This window comes from Lissotriton helveticus, chromosome 1_1, assembly GCF_964261635.1.
Source record: "Lissotriton helveticus chromosome 1_1, aLisHel1.1, whole genome shotgun sequence".
Lineage (NCBI taxonomy): Eukaryota > Metazoa > Chordata > Amphibia > Caudata > Salamandridae > Lissotriton > Lissotriton helveticus.
The window spans coordinates 1,912,925,434-1,912,949,234 of NC_136057.1; the positions used below are offsets into that span (position 1 = coordinate 1,912,925,434).

Sequence of the window (23,801 nt, forward strand, 5' to 3'; positions counted from 1 at the left end):
AGCTAAAATCCGAGAAGACCGAAGTCCTCATCATGGGCTCAGCCTGGGATGACTCCTGGTGGCCCGCAGCACTTAGAGACCCCCACTGACAATGCACAAAACCTCAGCATCATCAAGGACCGCCAGATCAATGCAGTCTCATCATCCTGCTTCCATATGCTACGCCCGTTCCGAAAGATCTTCAAGTGGATCCGCACAGAGTCCAGGAAGATGGTCAGTCATCCACTCATCAGCAGCAGAAACGACTACAGCAACACACTCTATGCTGGAATTACCCAGAAACTCCTCAAGAAACTGCAGAACATACAGAACATCCTCAACATCCCCGCCACACACACATCACTAGCCACCTGAGAGACCTCCACTGGCTCCCAAACAACAAAAGAATCACCTTCAAGCTCCTCACACATGCCTACAAAGCCCTATACGACATGGGACCAGAGTACTTTAACCACCCCCTGTATTCCACGCACACACCAGGAACCTTCGCTCCACCCATGTGGATCTGGCCACCATCCCACACATCAGCAAGACCACAGCCAGAGGAAGATCCTTCTACCTCGCAGCAAGGACCCGGAACACCCTTCCTCTCCACCTCAGGCAATCACAGTCACTGCCTCAATTCAGAAAGAACAGCAAGACCTGGGTCTTCGACTGAACCACCGTGCCCTCGAAGGATCAGTAGCCCCGCGCCTAGAGAACCTTACGCGTGAGTAGTCTCACTTTACAAGCCACATGATTGATGTAATTAAATATTGAGGTAGGACAGACTACAGCCGAAGGCCGCAATAGCAGCTGCAATGCTGGGCACAATGCTCCACAGGGTCTCAGGGCAGAATGCGATGGAGATGCCTGGGCTCGAAGACAGCACTGGCCAAGAAACATCACGTGTGTCTGAGACCCTGGCATTTATGTTTTTTAACCATACAGGGTCGAAAGAGTATGTACAGGGTAGGTTTAAATCTTAACTGGTAAAGAAAAAAAATGGAAGAAAATGTTAAAGCGCCTGGGTGGTCGAGGGAAGCCGGCGAACTCCCCGAGGAGAATGTTACTCATCATAATTCACCTAAAGGTAGGAGCTCTGGTGTCTGGACACAATCTAGCACTGCCAGCCACATGTACATTCTACAGGCTATCCTAGCTCTGGTATGGTTTGCTACATCCCAAACTAATTTGGAGGGGTCTGGCAGTTCCCAGATGTCCCTGAATGACACACAAAACATCGCTGGGGTGGGGGACGGGGGACGACGGACGGGGGGGGGGGGGGGGGGGGGGGAAGAAAGTCAGATCCAATTCCAGACACAGTTAACAAACTGCCACAATTAACCTGGTCCCTCAACTGGCCAATAATTCCAGCTGTCAGGCAAGCTCTCCAGTAGAGGGGTGTCTCTAGGGCAGTTAGCCAATCATTGTAAAGAGTATTGCCTCAGCCCTTGGAAGCATAGGAATCAGGTCATACTGCAGGTTTACCGAATTGCCAAGTACCTCCTCTTTATGCTGTGACTTTGAGGTAGCGAGGTCATCAACTCAAGGCTTACTCCTTCAAGGTGGTGTGGGGAAGAACAATGAGGTAGCACTAGTACTCTGCATAATAAATATAAGGTGCAAACAGTGTTAATCATTTCAAAAGATTTAAGAATTAGGATTCAGTCACTTACAAACTAAAGACGTTTTAGGGCATTTATATACTTTGTGCAATAGTGAATGTACTACAACAATTATGTGCCCACCAAACAAAAAGAGGGTTTAGGAGTGTGAAGGGAAAACTTGGTTAAAATCACACAAGTATTTTCCCAAAATTTTGCCATACACTGTATCCGCTAAGGGAGCGCAGGCTTGTGCATATATTTTGCTGCGCAGGTGTTCACAGTTTTTATAAAGTGTTCAGTGCTGTGGTCAACCGATCACACGAGGCTTGTTGCTGTCGCACGACCACAGGATGGTGCAAGCTCTCTTTGGGTTCCTACACCGCTTGAAGGACAAACTTTAGCAGGCTGCCGAATTCTGTGACAGTTGTCACTGGAGACAAGCATCAGATTGTGAGAATGCTGAGAAAACAATGCTTCTTTTTAGTTTCCTGTTTTCAGGTAGGATGCAGCCTCTTGATCAGACGCTCTGGATGGGGTGCAGGGATCATGAAATGGTAGTACAACTCCGGCTGCTGCACAGTTAGAGGGCACTGGGAGGAGTAGTGAAGGGTGTGGGGGCATGGCAGCCTCATGTCAACAGAAGTAAAGGATGGAGGAGATGTGGCATAGCAGACAGAGCTGAACTTGGAAATCGGGGACCTTTGTTCAAACCCCAGCCTATGTGACCAACTCCACATCATGTGATTCTGGACAAATCCTTTAATCTCCCTGTGCCTAAAAATGTTAAATGTAATTTATGAATTATACTTGTGTAATCCCCACTTAATGCACATTATCTTGCAGATTGCCTCCCATTCCTCCAATTAATATACAGAGCTCTGTTGCTTCCTAGCTCGTCTGAACTATATAAAATACCAATACATGCATACATAATATACAGAACTGTTGCTTCCTAGCTAGGTTTGCATTATATAAAGGTCAATACATACATACATGGGCCTTCACAATACCAATGCATGGGCTCACTGCTGTTACAGGCTGTCACTCTGAATGTCATGTCGCAGTCACATATTGGTCTCACGCTGGTTCCTAAAGCAGCAAAACCAAAGGGAATGATGGATGGAGTGTTGAACAATGCAAGCACTCACCCCCAGTCAACTGATCTGGGTTTAATCCATCATCATTCTTTAACTCCCTCCACCACCCCAGTTCAAACATGGCCATATGCAAATCAGTCTGACCCTGTGCCTCATGGGAAGAGTCCAGCCCGAACTGCCAAGCCAAGTCTTCCCTAGCCCGGAAACAAGCATCCTGGGACCGGTTTCTGGCTAATCAGCCGTCATCAGCCAAGCTAACTTGAATCCAGTGGCAAAGTGAGCAAGGGACCCACGTCTGGGCATACCCTGCCAATTTAGGGCGAACAAAGCAAAACCAAAGGCAATGATGGACGGAGTGTTGAACAATGCAAGCACTCACCCAGTGTCAACTGATCTGGGTTTAATCCATCATCATTCTTTAGTTCACCCCACCACCCCAGTTCAGAAATGGACATAAGCAAATAAGTCTGACCACATATTTATACATTAAGAGAAATTGGGAAGTGAAAGGAGTCTGCATAGTTAAGTAGGGCTGAAAACAAAAGAGATTCGAACGGGACAAGTTAAGAAGCCGGGCAGGTTAAGAAGCCCTCTTCCTGGAGAAACTGGCCACAAGGTTTTCTTTATGTCCATCAAGGTAATTACCCAAAAACCAAATCCATTTGGGGGCATCAATGGCCAACTAATCCAGTAAACTGTCAATCCACATGTAGGAAGAATATCAAAACGGAGAAGCATCAACAAGGAGACCGCCCAGAGCCTGCAACTATTGGAAACAGATGAAAGTCCCTTGGCACTAACAACCAGTCATGCCAGGTAAACCGAACTTCTCATGTGCACGAAAGCAGGGGAAGTAGGGGTAACCAAGGCTGGGTATGCAAGTATATTTAATTTTGCTATCCTGGATGGAAATAAGGCAACTACTAGGTCCGATTGGCTTCCAGGGATATCCGTTTAACATTAAGTACTCCAGGAAGAACTCAATTTCATGTTACCTGCCCACAGACATCAGACACAGGGGTGTGGAATTTAATAAAATATCTACTTGTCCATGGGGCAGGTTGTTTCACAAACCTACTTGTCCTGTAACAAAATCTAATTATCCCTTTTGTGCTGTGTAATGCGGTAACAAACGATGGCAGCAATCTCATTATACAAGATATCTGATATAGCCTCTCTGATTATGCCAGGCTCATACTATAGTAAGGTTTGAATACTAGCCATTCCCTTATGTTGCCACGTTTCCATAGATCTACATACTGGGGCTGATGGTAGTGGTAAGCAATAGTTCCAGGGTTGGAATGCCCCTCTGAGTCTGTGCAAATCTACTAACGTGCATGTTTTAAGGATTTTCACCAACTCTTCTCTAATCTTTTCCCATACTGAGAAAGATTGGAACTTAACTCCTAACCATGGCAGATGTGAAACTTCTACCAGGGTTGGGAAAAAAGTGGTTGTAGGTAAAGTGAACGTGCAAACACTCAGATTCGCATGAGGAAATCTACAAATGCATATCTGCTCATGCTAAAATGCAGTTCACAAATATTTTCTATGAGTACTATTTCTTGGCCTACTTCTGTAACTTTATGTGAAGTTGTATATCTACAATTAATACAAGGACATATACCATGGGTGCACTTTTTAGACTTTCTTTAATAATTGAGCCCCTAATTAGGCCTGGCGTTAACCGTGGCCTTTTCCGTTTATTAGAATTCCGTCTCTCTCTCTCTCCCTCTCTCTATCAGCTTGCTTCACTGTGAGTAGCAGCATTCTCCTCAATCACAAGGAGCATATCGGCACACAAAGTAGTTTTGTTTAGTGCCAGGAACTAATGTGGCAATGTGTGCTTTTTGCGGCCAAAAACTTTTTGCTTTTGCCAATGGTGAGGGCCCGGCAGCTCCCACACCAATTTGATTTTATAAATACCATGCCAAACGAAGTCAGACATTGACAAAACCAAAAAGCTGACCATCAATTTCAGACCTTCTAGCTTTACCAATGCATGTTTATTTTTATGTTTCCCACACTCATATTGAAGCGGATTACACCGATCTTGTATTTTGAATATCTTTGGGGTATGCTAGCATACATCAACACATTTTACTAAATAATGTTACAAAGAAATGGTACTTGAAGTTTTAAGTAGTTAAGCCAAATATTTTTTTCCTACTAGCATTTTTTTGTTAACTTTTCATTTTGAAAGCAAAGACTCCTCAAACCTGGTTCAAGCCTCTGCAAATATTTGCATCTAATCACATAGCATTCTGGGAGCATTATACATAGCCTCATATTGCTAAACTTTGAAATCGTGTGTACACTTTTTTTTTACTGGAACCACTGTCAGTAGTACAGTCCGAGCTTACAACATTTACTTAAAGCGCTCATCCCAATAAAGGCTTTGCATTAATAAACCAAAAATAAAAGTTTGAACAGCATTAACACATGGACACAAATATTACGTTAACTGCAGACGCTGCCCTTCCCTGGTCCATAATGAGTTACTGTAAACTGTCAGCCAAAAAGTTTGTGCTGTGAGGGGTTAGGCCTACTTGTCCCAAGGACAAAATACACCTTAAAACTTCGTGCCATTGACCCCAAACAATATGTCCTGGGAGTCTGGCTATAGTAATTCCACATACCTGCAGACAAGAAAAACGTTCACAAGCCTCCAGATTTTCACAGTAGATGGCTTATTTACAAACGTGTAGGTGGCGTAATGTTAACTTGATAGACAAAACAAGAACCAGCAAAAAAACAAAACAATTTGCTATAGGGCTGCTAAAAGTCGCATCTTGAAATATTAAGTTGGACCGGAGAAGAGACTGGGATGCTAAACAAAGTAGATAAGCGGGAACTCACCGGCAGTAAAGAGAAAGGTAAAAGGCTTCCTTTTGGCAGTGGGTTATATTACGACCTCGAGGGGAAGGTGTGAGGGAGCTAAAGGAAATGAGGTCACTGCATTCCAATCTAGGAGAAAAAAACGGCAGTGGAAACTTAAAGAAGAATGCAAGTTTATTTCTTTTCGAAGCCTTCGATGCGGGGAGCGGTCTAAGATTTAAAGGGGAGTGACTGGCTACAAATTGCAGGCAACTTCCTGCAAAACATTTTGGAAATAAGGACAAACTCTTTAGAAACAGAGTTACTGTAGGCAACATTTCTTACGGTCTGTCTCCATCTATACAATAGCAACTAAAATCAAATACTCAAAAGTAGTCCAGTACATTTTCTTTAAGTCTTTAGTTCTCATGGCAAGAGACATGAATGGGCATAGAGGATGTCTAATAAAGATTAACCGTAAACCACAAAATATATATATATAAATGCACGAGTGGGGCTGCGTGAGAAGCTTGAAGGTGGTTCTCTTGTTGACTGGGAGCCAGTGGAGTTGTTGGTGTTGAGTGATGTGGGTGCGGCAGTGGATGTCGAGGCCCAGTCTGGCTGCAGTGTTTGGGAAGTTCTGTAGTTTCCTGAGCTGTTTAAGGGTGATGCAGGCCTAGAGTGCATTGCCGTAGTACAGTCTGCTGGTGATGAGTGTATGGGTGACAGTCTTTCTGGATTCTGTGTGGATCCATCTGAATGTCTTTCGGAGCAGGCAGAACGTCTTGAAACAGCGTAATGAACACATTAATACGTTCTCACTGGAAATCGCGTAGCTCCCTCCCTTATGCTGCGTAAAAGAAGAAGTTGAGTGATTTAATTGTACATTAATCTGAATCTTTAGATTTAAATTGCGTAAAAACACTTTCATTGTTCCTTCTTCAGTAGAATTTCTTATGTAAATGTAAATGTAAATGTATTTCGATTTATATAGCGCACGAATCACCCAGGGGTCTCAAGGCGCTTGCTTAGGGAACCCGTCCTGGTATTCCCCTGTGAGAAACCCCGGCAGGGTGTCCACAAGGTGAAAGCCAGGCATCCCGCCGCGAGGGGCCGTAGTGGAGATTGAGCAAGCTATTGCCCAGAGTCGCAGAGTGTCACCCCGTGAGTTGAGTAGGCACCAGAGCGAGAATTGTCGAGTCCGTGGAATTTTGAGCCCGAGACCCGCCGAGGCGGGGAATCGAACCCTGGTCCACGGTCGATCTCAGCTTCCGGGTCTGCCGCCTCTAACCACTGAGCCACGCTTCTCCACCTATATGTTTAGAGGTCCCCAGGCAGTGGAACCGCAAGGGGCTGAGCACTATTATTTATTATATCCAACAAAAGCACTAGTGCAGTCGTTCTAGGGCCAACACTGTTTTGCTGTTTTGTGCTTAAAATGAATACCAGTGTTCACAATTTTGGGAGGTGGGGGGGATGCTTAGTTTTACGACTCCGTATGAGGGAAATGTGTGGTTATATTGTTACAGCCAATGCGACTGGTGAAAGTCAGAATGGGGTCGTAAAACGTTACTGTGCGCATTCAGTGTATTCAAGGGTGGTTTTAGAACACCCAGGACCCTGCCTTGCCAAATTCCACCTCCTTATAACTGAGGGCAATCCATCGTTTTTGCAACCAAAAATGCCGCTCAAACAGTTGAGCACAGGCCCAGTTGAGCACAGGCCGTGTGACCGTTTCCAGCCTCGATACATTCGGATATGTTCAGCAGACAGAGCCAGTAAACTTCCTAGTAAAATGGTGAACTTTACTTTGTTCATCAAGTTGTATATTTCAGGCAATTTGCTGTGTAACATTTACGAGGTGGCATTTTCTGCAATTTCGTGACGGGGACGTTCAGCTAGAACGATAAACACGACCCGCTGCGCAGGACTACATAAATGTTTGTCGGATCCGTGGGTCTAAAGCAAGCCTCGTTTTAGGAGCACTCTTTCCGTCAGACCTGCCAGGAAAGAATGCGCCGGCTCTCTAGAAATAGCACCGGGCCTTGCCAAGGGCCTCGAAAGCTGGGAGCTCCTGCTGCAATTGTTCTGCATGGACAATTCTTTTTGCGCTGGGTTCCCAATTTAAACAATCGTTCAACGTACAATGTATGCAGGCTGCATGCACCTTTCTAGCTTTCTGCACAAGGTGCCAACCTATCCCTTAGCGAAATCCCGTCAGGTGTTCCGGCTGGCACGGTTTCCAAGCAGGAGATTGCCCGGCGGCGCTTGACTTCGTCTCCAGCTGTAACTGAAGTAAGGATGCCAGAGAAGGAAGAGCCAGATGGTGCATGGATTGTGGCCCTCAAGGAAACATTCACTATCAAGTTTGTCTGTTCTCTTAGACGTGTAGTAGAGCCGCTGATTTACAACATGCCTAAGCAGAGGTCACGTCCATGTTGAAAATCTCTACTCCACGCATCACAAGTACCCAAAGACAGCAGAGAGGCTGTCACAGGTATTACGCCACAGCGATAAACATATCTGCCTCCGTCGCCACATCACAGCTGGCAACACTCGGGAGCTAACATTCACGAGGGACTATTTCAAACAAGCACTACATACCAAAGCTGTCAAAAATATTAAAGCTAAACTGGCCCCCATGACAGAAACTGACTGTTGACTAACAGGCAGAGCTCGAATACAGATCCTGGAATGTGCCCAAAAGGCAACCAAGATGAAGAATGCTGCCCGTCTAAATGGATATCCGAGGGGGACTATCATCAGTCACGTGCTCCCCGGTTGCCTACTAGGGCACAAGAAACCTGCCCACTCGAAAAAACGAAAATGGCTCTTTAACAAAGTGAGCGGGCTGTGGGTAGGTAATGTACTATACCATCGTGCGCAAAGTGTTCAGATGCTGGTCGCGGAAGAAGTGTTAACTCCAGCACAGCCAGCATACCTTAATTAACTCATTTAGATTAGACGGTCCGGCCCTGAAACCAGCAAGTGCATTCTTGACCGGAGGGCAGGAAGGCCCGAGCAAAGCGCCTCTGCAAGTGGACCGCCTGCACCCAGACACCACTGCCTTTGTCTCCAGGCCACGGATTAAACACTGCCCGGGCTTTGTGGCCTTAATTAAGTTCGGACGTCACAAAGCTGCGATTTAGTCCACCCCGAAGGGCCCCAGCCCCCGATAGTGCATTAACAATCCTGCTACACATGGAGCGGCGACGTCAAACCCCCTCCCAAACAAAAGTGTCTTTCTGCACGTCTCCCGGCTTCCAGCCTGCCCTTTCTCTCCCCGACCATTCTCGACGTTCCCAGGAAGTGAGCGCAGTTTTACCCGGAATGAAGCAGTCAAGGGGAAGGAGGCCGCTGCCGCGCCCTAAGAAGGCATCTGGAGACCTGGGCAGGCCGGGCAGGAGGACGGAAGTAATTCTTCTGTGCACTGGGCAGAAGCAGCAAGCACTAGAGCTTTGACACCCGAAACTTACGAAGCACTATAGGGTCCAGGAGCCGAGGCATCTTCAAAGGAAGGCGTCACGCCTCCAAGGCACTCAACGGCCCCTCTGGCCGGCCTGCTATCAAGCTGACCATCGCCAGTTCAGTCCGACCCCTGACAAGACCTTATCGGACTCGCGCCTGCTGGTTGATGGGACGGAGAGCACATCTCCGGACAAGACATGCCATGTATGCTCTTCCCCAGCCCCCCACTCCAAGCCCCGATGAGCCTTATCTGGGGCTGTTCATTCTGAACCACGCATGAACCCCAGATAACGCATGCTTTGATTCCCACAGCAGAACTGGCACCGCCCTTGTAATCCGCGAGTTCACTGCACACCCCGCCTGTAGCCTTATAGGCATCACCCAGGCTTCCAAATGTGACCGACAGAAACAGACAAATACTCTTGACACTTTACCAAAATGTTTGCAAGAGCGATGTTGTAAAGTGAATACCACACAAGTACTGTACTTCTAGGAGATTATTCGGCCGGATGCCAGGTTTTACCACCAGAAATACCACGAAAGGTTTCTGTAAACCTTTTTTTAATCAAACAGTATTCCAATGTCCACAATGTTTTGTTCTTGCAAATTACTCAAGGTATTGCTTTTAGGAAACTGCAATATGCAACAAGCATTGGAAATGCAATAGGTCTCGCAGCATTAGAGTTAGTGCTTTTAGAATTGTTTATGGGTTTTTTTGTAAATCTTAAGCATTTTTGTTTCCTGTAGCCAATGCTAAAGAATAAAAAAAAAAAAAGCCATAAACATTTCTAAAAGCTCTAACTCAAATGCTCCGAGACCTATTGCACTGTGTGAGGGTGAGGGGTTGAGGGTGAGTGAGGGTGAGTGAGGGTGAGTGAGGGTGAGTGAGGGTGAGTGAGGGTGAGTGAGGGTGAGTGAGGGTGAGTGAGGGTGAGTGAGGGTGAGTGAGGGTGAGTGAGGGTGAGTGAGGGTGAGTGAGGGTGAGTGAGGGTGAGTGAGGGTGAGTGAGGGTGAGAGTGGGTGAGAGTGGGTGAGAGTGGGTGAGGGTGAGAGTGGGTGAGGGTGAGGGTGAGTGAGGGTGAGTGAGGGTGAGTGAGGGTGAGTGAGTGAGGGTGAGTGAGTGAGGGTGAGTGAGTGAGGGTGAGTGAGTGAGGGTGAGTGAGTGAGGGTGAGTGAGTGAGGGTGAGTGAGTGAGGGTGAGTGAGTGAGGGTGAGTGAGTGAGGGTGAGTGAGTGAGGGTGAGTGAGTGAGGGTGAGTGAGAGTGAGGGTGAGGGGTTGAGGGTGAGGGGTTGAGGGTGAGGGGTTGAGGGTGGGTGAGGGTGAGTGAGGGTGAGTGAGGGTGAGTGAGGGTGAGTGAGGGTGAGTGAGGGTGAGTGAGGGTGAGTGAGGGTGAGTGAGGGTGAGTGAGGGTGAGTGAGGGTGAGTGAGGGTGAGTGAGGGTGAGGGTGAGTGAGGTTTTTTTTTTTTTTTTTTAAAGGCACAAGCAGGCTCTTTGGAGCAAGTATACTGCATTCCTCTTTCCTATAAACGCTGACACTTTGAAGTTAGCCTAGAGCAAAATAAAAAGCTTCCCATGTAAACACAGCTTGACATTTTACCTCGGTCTTTGAAAACCTAAAAAAACGAAAGTAAAAAACTTAAAAGCGGACTGTTATTCACTGCAAATCGGAATGCCTTTTCTTCCTCAAGTCTAAATCCTTTCAGTCACCAACAATAAATACAACTTTAAAGCTCAAAAGTAACTGTTACACAAGGTCAGGGGAGGGGCGAAGGAAGGCGCCATCGAGGGTAAAAACATAGCCTGCACGAAACATTCGCCTCTTCCTGCATGGGAGTTTTTTTTTTTTTTTGCTCCAACGCGCAATCCTTTCCCAGCATTTATGTGGAGTTACAAAGGCACATCTGTGTACGTTGGAGGGCCAGCCTGACGTGTTTTCTGCTCTAGCAGCAGCTGCGGTTTCTGAGGAAACGAGGCTGATTTTCGAGTCAGGCTGGGAGCTTTTTTTCCCCTCCTTTCTCCAAGAGCCTACGTGCGGGGGAGGGGAGCGGAGGGAAGGGAGCGAGCGAGCGAGCAAGCTGCATTAAAAAAACTCCACGGCTTCTCAGAAAGGGGAGGGCGGAGAGAGAGAACAGGAGCAGCCTGCTGGGAATTTGCCTCGCGCTTTTCTTTCTCAACGGTTCTTGCGCTGTGTTGCAATCTTTGCTTTAAAAAAACATCCATTGTGGAACCGGTTTATTTATACATGTTCGGCTCGTCTTAGGTTCGCAGATAATGAGAGAAACGACCATTCAAATCAGAAAGAAAAGAGACCCCGCTGGCTCAGATGTATCTAACTACCACCAATGTTCTTTTACCTTTTTTAAATAACATGCTTTTCCAAAAACAAGACGCAAAAACATCCTTCCCATAAAAGGAGCACCGATTTCTATTGGAAGATATCTGGATTATATGCACACTTGGGTTAAACAACAAGCCTTTCACCGTAACACGGCGGGCAGGGGAGGGGGCGGAGAGGGGAGAGGTGCGACACGGCAGGCAGGCAGGGGAGGAGAGTAGGAGGAGGAGGGGGGGGGAGGAGAGTAGGGGAGGCACGGCCTAGCGGCCGTGCAATCAAGTAGTGAGGGGGCGGAGCTGGGGGAGGCTGTGAGAGAGAGTAGGCAAGGCTAGCGGCAGGCAGGCAGGGGAGGAGAGGAGGAGGGGGGAGGAGAGTAGGGGAGGCACGGCCTAGCGGCCGTGCAATCAAGTAGTGAGGGGGCGGAGCTGGGGGAGGCTGTGAGAGAGAGTAGGCAAGGCAGGCGGCTGGGGGCATGTGCACGCGCATTTAAGCTCAATGCGCATGCGCATTGAGCTTAAATTTCTCGTGCACTGCAAGGAATCGCCACGATTCCTTGCAGTGTGGATAAAGAGCGGATAAGTGCCAATACTCTCGCCTTGCTCGATGCGCATGCGCATCGACAGGCGAGACCTAAAAACGAAGGTGAAAGCACAACCTGCGTGAAAGCCGTGATTCCACACCCGAAGCAAATACAGTGAGACTTGAAAGAAGGTTACAGCAGCTCTCGGAATGAGGCAAAGTGCAGTGATGACATCACTTCCTCGACAATACAGATTTTCTGCAGTGCCTGTTAACAATGACAAACAGGATGTGCACTGCGATAGCACAAACAAGTGATATATGGAAGACATGAATTAGTCTCAGCAACTCTATTTACTCTGAGGCATTCCATGATTTTAGGGTCTCAGCTACAGACAGCTTTGCTTTCGAAGGCCTCCTGTGAGTTTTCCAATGTATATAGGCTCTTATTAGAAGTGGCATGGTTAATTTCGATAATACGATAAATGCTGCTACCACACAACGCAATTATGAGTTTATTTATTTATTTATTTATTTTTGACATTTCTAGAGCGCAACAAATACCCGTAGGCGTCTCGGCGCTAAACTGCACTTGCTTGTAAAGAAGAGAGCTTAAACCATGATGAAGAGTCATTGGTCAAACAGCCAAGTTTTTAGAAGTTTACGGAAATGAAAAAGGGAAGAACTTTGCCTGATATTTTGGGGAAGAGTATTCCACAGTTTCGGGGCAGCCACCAAAAAGCGGCGATCGCCCCAGGACACTGTTTTGGCACGTGGAACGATTAGCTGATTGAGGGTGGCTGATCGTAGCAATTTACTTGGTTTGTAGCATTGGAGTTGCTCTTTCAAGAAATGTGGACCTTGATTATTCAGTGCCTTATAGACTATACATAAAGATTTAAAATGTATTCTATTCCGGATCGTAAGCCAGTGATACTCCTTTATGATTTTTGATGTGGGCTCATATTTTGTTTTTCCAGAGAGCAGGCGAGCTGCCGCATTCTGAATGGATTGTAACTTCCTTATGACTCTGGATTGTGCGTTAAGGAATAAACCGTTGCAGTAGTCCAGAGTAGACAAAACTAAGGAGCTGACCAAGGTCTTGATGGCTGTTTCCGGGAGAAAAGGGCGAATCTTCCTAATCATCTTCAATTTGTGATGAGCTGTGGATGCTGTTTTTTTTGCATGGTCCATAAAATTTAGTCCATCGTCGAAGATGATACCCAAGTTCCTGACCTTGGCTGTTGGGCTCGGGGGAGTGCCAAAAGTTTCTGGCCACCAGCTTGATGGCCAGATTGGGAGAAGAGGTCCAAAAATGACCACCTCAGTTTTATCTGAGTTCAACCTTAAACAGTTGGTGGCCATCCATTCTCCTATGTCTAGCAGTCCCTTATTAAATTTCTTTGCCACTTGAGCTCCATCGCCTTTGATGGCTAACACCAACTGTGTATCATCAGCATAGGAGGTTAGGCTCATCCCGTGTGCTTTGATGACATTAGCAAGGTCCGACACATAGATGTTAAAAAATGTCAGACTGAGGGATGAGCCTTGAGGAACTCCACATGGTGATGATTGTGGCGCCGATTGAAAAGGTCCTAAAGTGACCGCTTGCGTTCTGTTAGCTAAAAAAGAGGCAAGCAGGTCTTTGGCAGAATGACAGATGCCAATCCTTTCGACACGGTCGACCAAGATGGTGTGGTCGACCGTGTCAAAGGCTGCGGACAAATCCAGCATTACCAGGATCGCTGTCCCCCCTTGATCCCTGATTGCCCTGATGTCATCAGCAGCCTTTATCAAGGCTGTTTCGGTCCCATGGTATTTCCGAAAAACGAATTGCGTGTCATCCAAAAGATGATGTTTTTCGATGTGTTCAGATAACTGGACATTCATAGCCTTTTCAATTACTTTGGCCATGAATGGGAGACTCGCAATGGGCCTATAATTTTTCAGGTCGTTTTTGAGTTGTAGAATAACTACAGGTAGGTCAACACAGCAAATACTTGTCGGGGGAAACACTTGGTACTTAGAAGAACATGCAGTTTTTTGTACAGAATCCACATTATTAAACAGAAAACTAGTAATCGAGTGTCATTTATTGCATTTGATAAACTCATCCACACACCAAATACCTGGCCACTCTTAATGATGGCAACGGAATGGGCTTGGAGTCAGGCCTTGCTCATGACTGGATCACTTTCTTGACCATCTCTGCACTTCCCTTTCTTATACCAAGCAGTGCTTAATTTAAGCCCCTGGTTTTCGGAGCTTGGCACTGGCACTTAACTGCCAACACCAGCACTTATAACAGTCTGCAGTGGTGGCACTGCTTATTTCAATTAGAGAGGGACCATAACAACAGTTGTTTATTCATTCAATATGTGCTAAAATAACTAATACCTGCCACCCAAGCCATTCCTAGAGCTTTGGGGGTCTGGAATAATCTGAAGTTTCACACTTGGAGTTGATGGTTAGTCTGTGTTTTTGTACCGTCATCAGCAGTGCTGTCAGTGCACCGGGTGGCGCAAGCTCCAACGGGCTCTTGATGAGGTCCCTGGCACTTATTTTTTAACAAATTAAGCACCGATTCCATGGCTTTCCTCACTATTCTCATTTATGTTGCACCTCTGGAAAACTGCTGCTTTCCGACTGAATAAATTGCATCCTTATGTTCAAGTACGGAAACAATTTTTTTCAGTACTTATAGGAGACTATCACTTTCCTCCAAGAGCACAGTTGGGGACTTCCATTGCCCCATGTTTGATCAGTTCCTGTTGCGAGCACCTGGCCCAGCCATACTGGCGGGAAAAGTGTTCTTAATCGCGACAAGTGGGGAAAACGCTGGGTGGTAGGAAGTTTGTCCCTGAAATGCAAGGAAAATGTATGACTAGGCAAGGTTTCATGTTTACAAGGAATAACGGGTAAGAAAAAATTGCTAGCTCCATGCAAGCCACACCACTCTGAATTCCCCAGTGTGTCCAGGTTGGGAAAAATGCCTAGGTTTGGTAACTTTCTCTAGGTGGCAGCCAGCCTGGACCCAAATCTGCAGCTACCCGTATTGTTGATGTTTCCAAGTTGCGTTTTGGGGTCCCGAGCCACATAAAAGGGGTAACATATTTATTGGGAGGACCTTTAAGTCACAGTCATGTGAGGAAAAGTAGTGATTTTAGGCAAAGTTGAAGGTTTACAGGGCACGGAGGGTCAGACACCATGGGGGAGACACACAGCACACCTTCATGGACCCCTTTACCCCCAATTCTAGATTTCAGAAATGTGTGGGTTTGGTAGATTTGCCAGGTGGAGGCCAAGCCAGAGCCCAACAGTGCAGCAATTCAGCATGGCAGGCAGGATGATATTGGGATTTAGTACCACTCTACTGGCCCATATGAAAACACAACACCCCAAAAAAATCAAAATGTCCTCTTGCCTGCCTTAAGATTGGGATGCTTTAGTCCCAGGTGAGCAGATAGACTGTTGAGGCTCTAGGGGAGGGTCCAAGGGTCCAGATAGCAGGGTGGACTAGAAGCCATTATTTTACAACATATTCCTGGCAGCCAGTGGTTCCAACCCCCCACCCCCAACACACACACACACACACATCCCTGAAGAAGCAAATTAGGACAACCCTCCCCTCAGTAGGGCACAAATCCTGGTTTACTCTTTTTAAGGCTGGGTGTGACCCAATGCAGGACCCCTTTACTTTGCTCAAATGTACAATCCCTGGTGTTCAGTTTGCCTTCTACCACTCCAGGGGCAAATTAGGGACAACCTCTCAATTCAGGACAAATCTATTTGCTTCCCGAGATGGGTGCAGGAATACTGTAATGCCATATCTGAGGTGGGGTATAACCTGGTACCACTGTGGCCCACCCAATCTTTGTTTCTTTTGGAACCATTTAGAAATTGTGGGTGCTAGTGTGCTTTCTGCCACCCCTTACCCTGTGCAAAAGCACTCCCTGTCCCCTAAAGGTGGTACAATTACTAGTTTGCCCCAGGTGGGGTCATGGCCCTACGCCAGGAAGGGCTGCCCCATCCCTTTGTTTTTGATACATTCCTGGCATTTAGTGGGATTTCTACTGCACTGTGAGCTGCCCAGCCTTCTCTGGTTTCTAACCTTCCCTGTTGCCCAGTGAGCTTGATTGGGATAACCACCCCCATCCACCCTTGGGGGCGGAACAGAAAACTGAAAATATTAGGTGAGGTGGGGAGCCCCCCTCTACGAAAAAAAACCCATGTCTAGTGGAAGCACAAGGCAATCACATCCCAATGATGATTCATTTGGAGAACCCCCCCCCCCCCCCCCCCCTCAGAGCAGGTGTGTCTTAAACACCAATCCAGGGGTGATTTACAGGGGGGCAGGAGGGACACAGAAGCAATACTCACCAGCTGCTGCGCTAGTGCCATGTCTAACTCCACAGCACCCAGATGTGAGCGCCATGGACGTGGACCTCATTGCACCCATAGCACCAGAAGGGTTACAAGAATAAAAATAAAAAATCTCTGAGATGGCTGCCTGCCACCAGCACACATGCCTGCAACCTTGCAGAAGATAGCTCAAAATGTCAAACAGCATTAAATTAAAAGTAGCGCATCAGAGTTCAGCAATGCAAATAAAACGGCGCTCAAAGTGGCCTTCATAATTAACAGATGCACAAGTCTTGTCCCATATTTCTACAGGTCAGGAGACCAACAGAAGTGCCTACATTACACTAGCAGAGCGCTATCCTAGCTCTGCTACAGCATATCCTTGTGCAAAGTCTGGTAAAATCCCTATGCTCTCTCTGTGACCTGTACCACCACGACTCACTAATAGAGCAGGTGGACAAAAGTAGTTAAAAGACTAATGTGTGATCCGACAAAAAAAAAAAGTGCAACACTGTTTAATACCAACAAAGTGCTGTACAGAAAACAATTGTTGCCGCTGCAGCAGGAGCATCTCAAAAACATAAGGCATCACACTACTTCTTGAACGTGTATATATGAATCCAGGCTGAAAAGCCGGGTCCCTATAACTGCAACACTCACAGCAGCTTTGTTAATTTGTTTCCACGTCTCCAGCTTTTGACAAGAAAATGTCCCTCAAAAACCACACAGAAAGTAACAAAGTACTTCCGACCACTTAACACCAAGCAATTCTAGTACCGCTCAAAGACGGCGTTAGCAGTACTGGAACACATCATTTATAGGGCAGCCAGCATATACATCAAATAGGAACAGCAGCTGCTAGCACTGGCTTGCCATTTGGTACATTCGCTTTCAAGTTACATGACAACAGCAGGAAAATAAGATATTGACTGCCCAGTGATCTTTCTGGATTTTATAATGCGTTGCTGTTCTGCCATTCGGCAGTTAATATAATATCGTTGCGGGGCTATCAAGTCTGACGGCTTTGTGGTTGTCACCTCAGCAGTTGGGTGAAGCAACTTCTATAGAAGGCAGCTGGATAAACTCAGCATCTGACGTATGGCAGCTCCGGGCAGGACAAATGATTACAAGTGCAGAACCAGCCACAGTCTGAACCTTGATAGCACATAAAACATTACAAGTGCAGCAGGTTAGCAGGACGCACCCAGGAAATCACAGCGACTGCAGGGGTTGCTTGGCAGTCAGATTGAGAGGGGCATATCAGAGGTCTTTTAGGACTTTGTGATCATACTGGGCTCTTAACTGAATGAAGGTTTAGGACAAATCTTAAAAGTCGGCTGCAGCTACACAGTCCAAAGTGGACTAAAGCTAGGCGCATCGAAAATATGCAATTGCATAGTCGCTTTTTAAAGGTAAACATGAATCTGCTTCAAACTCTCCGACTAGTGCAATATTAGCAAATATTACCAACAAAATAACCCCGGCTGCTTCAAAAATCAAACAGGTTGTGCGGGGGTACAAAGCAGCACCTGACAATTTATTTGGTGATCTTTCAGAGAGATATACTCAAACAGGTGCCATTTTTGCCTAGAGACTACAAGGACCCCCCACCTACACCCCATGAAAGAATGGGAGGGTTGAATTTGTGTCGGCAGCTGCAAACAAATACTAAAACACCTGAGAGGAGTGCTCTTGTGACACTTGCAATGCATTTCAAGTTTATATCACGGGCATAGTTCTCAAAACAGCAGTGCTGCTAAAGAACCTCAACTTATTGCATCTTTTTATGGTCTGGAGTCTTAAAATCTAAAATGCCCGTCAATAAAAACGTACATAATATGAAATAGGTACGTCTGTTCGGCTAGACGGGTTCTTAGTGGAAATAGATGCCCTCAGGGGCCTAAAACGAGTAACACAAGGTAAAGTGCGAGACTTAAAGGATATAGAACATAGCTGGAAGGTACAGAATACATAAAGAGCGTTTATTATTACAAGTGTTTACAATTTGGCTTATGTTTTTTGCTGAGCACAACCCCGAATTCACCACACACCAATATTAATACAAAGGCACAGTTTAAGGCAGGCTGAGAGGCTAGATTTGTTACTCTCTGAATCCACCAACAGTGCTTTATTCGATGTGTTTTTAAGCATGCAGTAAGCACTGTCGCAATCCACATTCCTTATGACTCGGGCTAGAACTAAGGTCACCTTGAGTTCGGGAATGAATACGTCCCTCCGCCATCACCTCATTTTAAGGACCTGGGAACTGGTGCCTCTCCAGACTGTATTTTTAAGTGACGGGAGACTGTCAAATGCAAGATTGGGTTGGTTGGTCAGTCCTTGACCCATAACTAGGGCTGCAGTATAAGAAAGGTTACAAGAGGCATCTGCTCTCCGAGGAGGAGGCTTGCTACATCGTCCTGTTGGGGTGTTAGATCCTCGGTGATCGCCCCGGTGCTGAGTTGGGGTGACGCTCCCCTGGCATTGATGCCCGAGGTTGTGTTTTGAGTTTACTTGTTACATCTCTCAAGTGCAGCATATGGATGATGCTACCCGAATACAGAGATGGGTGTGTGTGTGTGTGCAACTTTCAGACTGATGTTCACCCACAAATCTTCTGTACGAAGATACTGGATGTTTTAGTTGTGTCGTTCTTTGGCACTCGCCGAGGTGCAACGTTAGTGTGATGCTCCAGTATTACTGCTCCCCGTGATTCGTTAGTTGTGTTGAGATTAGTTGGTAGCTACTCATTCAGGTGCAGCGGGATGATTATGCTCCCTGGCCTTTGCACCCGGGTGCAACGTCAAGCAGACGTTTCCCAGGAACTGCGCCCAGTGGTTTGATGTTTCGGTGCTATTGACCCAGGAAGGGGGCTAGGGTGATGGCTCACTGTTACACCGCCCCCCCCCCCCATGTCTGAGTGGGTTAAGGTTGGTTGGTAGTTTATGGGGCACAAACACAAGATAATGGGGGTGCTTTGCCAGTACTCAACCAGGTGCAGTGTCAGGGTGATGCTCCCAGAATGGAGTTTTGAGTTCTGGAGCGTGCTTGTGATGTAAGAGGGGTTGGGGGTGCTTAGATGTCTCTGTACTCACCAGGTGCTGCGTCAGGGTGATTCTCCCCGAATGGAGTTCTGAGCTTTGGAGTAAGCTTGTGATGTAAGAGGGGTTGGGGGTGTTAAGATGTCTCTGTACTCACCCAGGTGCAGTGTCAGGGTGCTGCTCCCCGAATGGAGTTCTGCGCTTTGGATTATGTTTGTGGTGAAAGAGGGTTTTGGGGGTGTTAAGATGTCTGTACTCACCCAGATGCAGCGTCAGGTTGATGCTCGAGGGGTACTGCACTCCTGCCAGCATGCTCTGGCTCTGCCACCAGGTGGTGTCCTGGGGGTTGTTGTAGTCGGTCAGGTAGTCCGCACTGTGCCGCAGGGCCGGGGAGCGCGAGTCGCACGTGTGGCAGCTCTTGGTGACGCCGGTGACCCCCGTCTGCACGCAGTACTCCTCCGGCGGGGAGCCGCACGTGTTGGTAGCCTCCACCGTCACATTAAAGGCGGCGTTGACGAACTCCGGCATGCAGCGCTGCGGCAGCCCCTCCTCGGCCGTGCACTCGTCCATGGCGGCGCGCCCCCGGGCGCAGAGCAGCCCGAGGCAGAGCAGCAGCAGCGGCGGCCACATTCTGCGCCCTCCGGGGCTCCTCGCGGCGGCGGCGCGCGCTCCCCCTGCGCCTGGCACTGCAGCGCTCGCGCCCCTCGGAGCTGCAGGTGATGGGCTCGCGCGTGCGCCACCAGAGTTCTGAAAGTTCTTGGGCTCGCGCTGGCTCCCAGGGGCTCGCGCTCCGCTGGCTGCAGGGCGGTGGTCGGTCCTCGCGCTCCGCCGACTCCAGCTGGGGAGTGAGTTCACGCTCTTGTCGCCGCTTGTCCTAGGGGGGTGAGGATGCACTTCTCGCGTCCCCCTCTTTGCGGTCTCGAGTCCTGGGCTGGCGCGACCCCCACTTCTTTTGTTGTACCGGGGCACTCGCGGTCCCTACTTTGGAGGCGGCGGCTCGGTTCCAGTGGAGCAGCCCCAAAACTTTTCTCAGCTGAGTCCCGCAGACGCTTTGCGTCGGGCTGCTCTCTGCGAAGAGGGATGGGCCGGGGGACCAGCGGTGCACTCTGGGATCGAAAGCGAGGGCCATGCGCTCGACAATCTTCGGCTTCTTCCGTCTCCCCCTCCCCTTCCCACATTCCAGCCGTGTGGAATGGCTAGTAGACTACGCAGCAGCAGTGCTGCCGGGTGACGACAGAAGTTCCATGCTGACCTTACTACCAGACCTACTCACTATCCTCAATCACACGATATCACCCAATTGCCTCATTTGCAACTCACAACCCTACCAACGTCGCATCACTCACTATCTCCTCTCCCAATTCCCACCTCGCCCGTTTGCCCTTGCAGCGCACAACGCTGCCCCAGTGCTTAATTTGAGCCGGTGGTTGTTGGCGGGGTCCGCTGGCCCTCTATTTTTTGGGGCCCAGCAGGGCTTTAAATGGGCAGGTACTGACCGTTACTCAGTATCTGCATTCCTTTATTTGGAGATGGAAAGTACCTGCACTTCACAGCACTGCTCCAATACATTTACTGGGAGAGTACCAGCACTTTTCAGTAGCAAGCAGATACTCCAGAATGATTCCATTTAAAGCACTGGGTACCAGCGCTTAGTTTCTTTATCAGACTTTGATCCAGAGCCAGAAAGAAAAACACAAAAGGAGCAAGAAAAGTATGGAAAAACAATGGCAAAGAACAAAAGCAAGGGTGAAAACTTGAACATTGAGAAAAAAGGGACAGGGATTGTCTGGTGGTGGACGAAAGAGGCATGAGATGGAATCAAGACCACTTAGCCTTAGTATTTGTCAGGGCAACAATTGATAGCGGAGGCCGCGGAGTTCCGTGCAAAGATTTGGGCCATGACACTCATTCTTTTACAAATAAGGCACAATTCTGCCACAAAATACCCTACTGACCCACACTTCACTCAATACTCACTACCATCACACATCACCTACTGCATTGTGAGAGTGAGTGAATGCTAGAGTGTGAGGCATTTGTGAGTTAACAGGAATGAGGGGGTTGGGTGTGCCAGTGCTAGTGAGTACACAGTGATGCAGTGTGTGTATGTGTATTGCAGTAAGTGAATTCAAGAGGCCTGCAGCTCTGACTTTCCAAAATACCATAAGCTAGAGGCAATATGGATGTTTACTGTGCTAATTATGCATTGGCAATCAAAACACAATACCTTTACAGCACATAATCCTTTGTTAATTTTACAAAACGCTGACTCAAGAGCTACCCTTCTTAGCACATTTCCTCTAATAGACCAGCAGTCTCCTAACCTTCTCTTCCTTTACTCTTTCACACTGTTACTTTTTCTGGATCTCATTTCCATTCCTTTTGTGCAGCCCTGACCATGTCTTTTTTAGGTCAAATCCTACCAGACAGCTCAGCTGTCTGGGCTATTGACATCCTGGGGACATTCAGAAAGCTTCCCTGGTAATGCATTCTGCCCGTTGTTTACCATTGGTTTTGTAACTCACATTTGCTTGCTTTCTATTTGTTTTAGGCAGTGCAGCTCAGGTTCGTCCATTCCCTTGCCCAAACCCTGTTTACTGTATTTGTCCACCAGTGCTTGATTTCTACAAACAGGCCTTTAAATCTTGTTCCTAGGTTGTCACATTTGCTGTGCGTTGAAAGAGAAAGGACAAATGTCAGGTTCTCTCTTCCAGGGACCTTGGTGTTTACTTTTCTTTAACTTCAAAGTTAGAACATTTGTGAAAATCATGCTGGCTCTGGCGAGTGCTTGAGGAAGGCTGAACAATGACATTTTTTTCTAGCACAGAACACAATTGAAATGTCTCTAAATGAACTGTGCAGATATTTCAGAATTGGAGCAGCCCAAATGAATCACATTTTTAAACAATTCTGGAGTATGGGGGAACGAAACATTTTAAAACGATCAAAGCAAATCAATACACTAGGTGAGGACATTTCCACAGATTATTGTTTGTGCACTGTATACTTTTATCAGTGAAACTTCATGTCTGTGCACATGTAATGGTGGTTTCAATTGAAGATGTGTTGTCTGTAATGGACCACACCATGCATATTTCACTCTACGTCACTGCACTTTACTCCACTCTGCACTTTTCCATTCTACGCCACTGCTCTCTACGCCACTTCACTCTGCACCTCTCTACTCTACTCTGCACCACTCTATGCCAATGTAGTCTATGCCACTCAACTGTCCACCATTGCACTCTTCGCCACTGCACTCTTTGCCACTGCTCTCTACACTACTCCATTCCAGGTCACTCCACTCTATGTTACTCCACTCTGTCACTCTGCAACACTTCACTCTATGCCACTGCACTCTATGCCCAATGCACTCTACACTGTGCCTTTCCACTCTACGCCCCTGCACTTTATACCAATCCACTGTACGCCACTCTAATCTTCTCTGCACAACTGCACTCTATGCCACTGCACTCTACACTGTGCCTTTCCACTCTACGCCCCTGCACTCTATACCAATCCACTGTATGCCACTCTAATCTACTCTGCACAACTGCACTCTATGCCACTGCATTCTAAACCACTTTACCCCATTACTCTGTGCCACTCTACTCTACTCCACTGCTCTCTACCCTGCACAACTCCACTCAACCCCATCTGTCTACCCTGCACCACTCCACTCTACACCACTTCACTCTACACCACTTCACTCTACTCTGCAACAATCTACTGTACGCCACTGCACTCTATGCCTCTGTACTCTACGCCACTGCACTCTACGCCAATGTACTCTACATCACTGCACTTTACTCTGAACCTCTGTAGTCTATGTAACTGCTTTCTACACCACTCTACTGTATATCACTGCACCCTATTGAACTCTACACCACTGCACTCTGACACTCTATTCTGCAACACCCCACTCGATGCCATTCTGTTCTGCACTACTGTACTCTATGCCACTGCATTCTGCAGCACTCCACTCTAAGCCACGCCACTAAACTCTCTCTGCAGCACTCTATGCCATTGCACTGAACTCTACTCTGCACCACTCTATGCCACTGCACTCTATTCCACTTCAGTCTGCACCTCTCTATGCAGCTGCACTGTAAGCCACTCTACTGTACACCACTCTACTCTGCACTCTACGCCAATGCAGTCTATGCCAACTACTCTGCACCACTCCACTCTACTATGCACCACTCTAATCTATGCCACTGCATTCTACAACACTGCATTGTATGCCACTGAATTCTATGCCGCTGCACTCTATGCCACAAAGTCTGCAACGCTCTACGTCAATGCACTCTACACCAGTCCACTTTACTCTACTCCATAGTAACCCACTTTATGCCATTGCACTCTGCACTACTCTACGTCACTCTGCACTACACTACTGCACTACTCCCCTCTACTCTACACCACAATACTCAACGACACTGCACTCTACACCACTGAACTCCACGACACACTACTCTGCAACACTGTACTCTACTCCACTCTACTCTGCACTACTGCATTCTTTGTCAATGCGCACTACACCACTGCACCCTACGCCACTCTATTTGATA

The 23,801-nt window shown here is 47.4% G+C and overlaps 1 protein-coding gene across 1 annotated transcript in view; it reads right to left on the reverse strand.

Annotated features, from left to right (window-relative positions):
- The window catches only part of LAMC1 (laminin subunit gamma 1), a 365,535-nt gene extending 345,227 nt beyond the window's left edge, over positions 1-20,308 (reverse strand). Inside the window, exon 1 of the mRNA XM_078643183.1 lies at positions 19,491-20,308. Coding sequence (XP_078499309.1) covers positions 19,491-19,860 — 370 coding nt within the window. The 5' untranslated portion in view covers positions 19,861-20,308. The remainder of the gene's footprint in view (positions 1-19,490) is intronic.
- Positions 20,309-23,801: the final 3,493 nt, after the last annotated feature.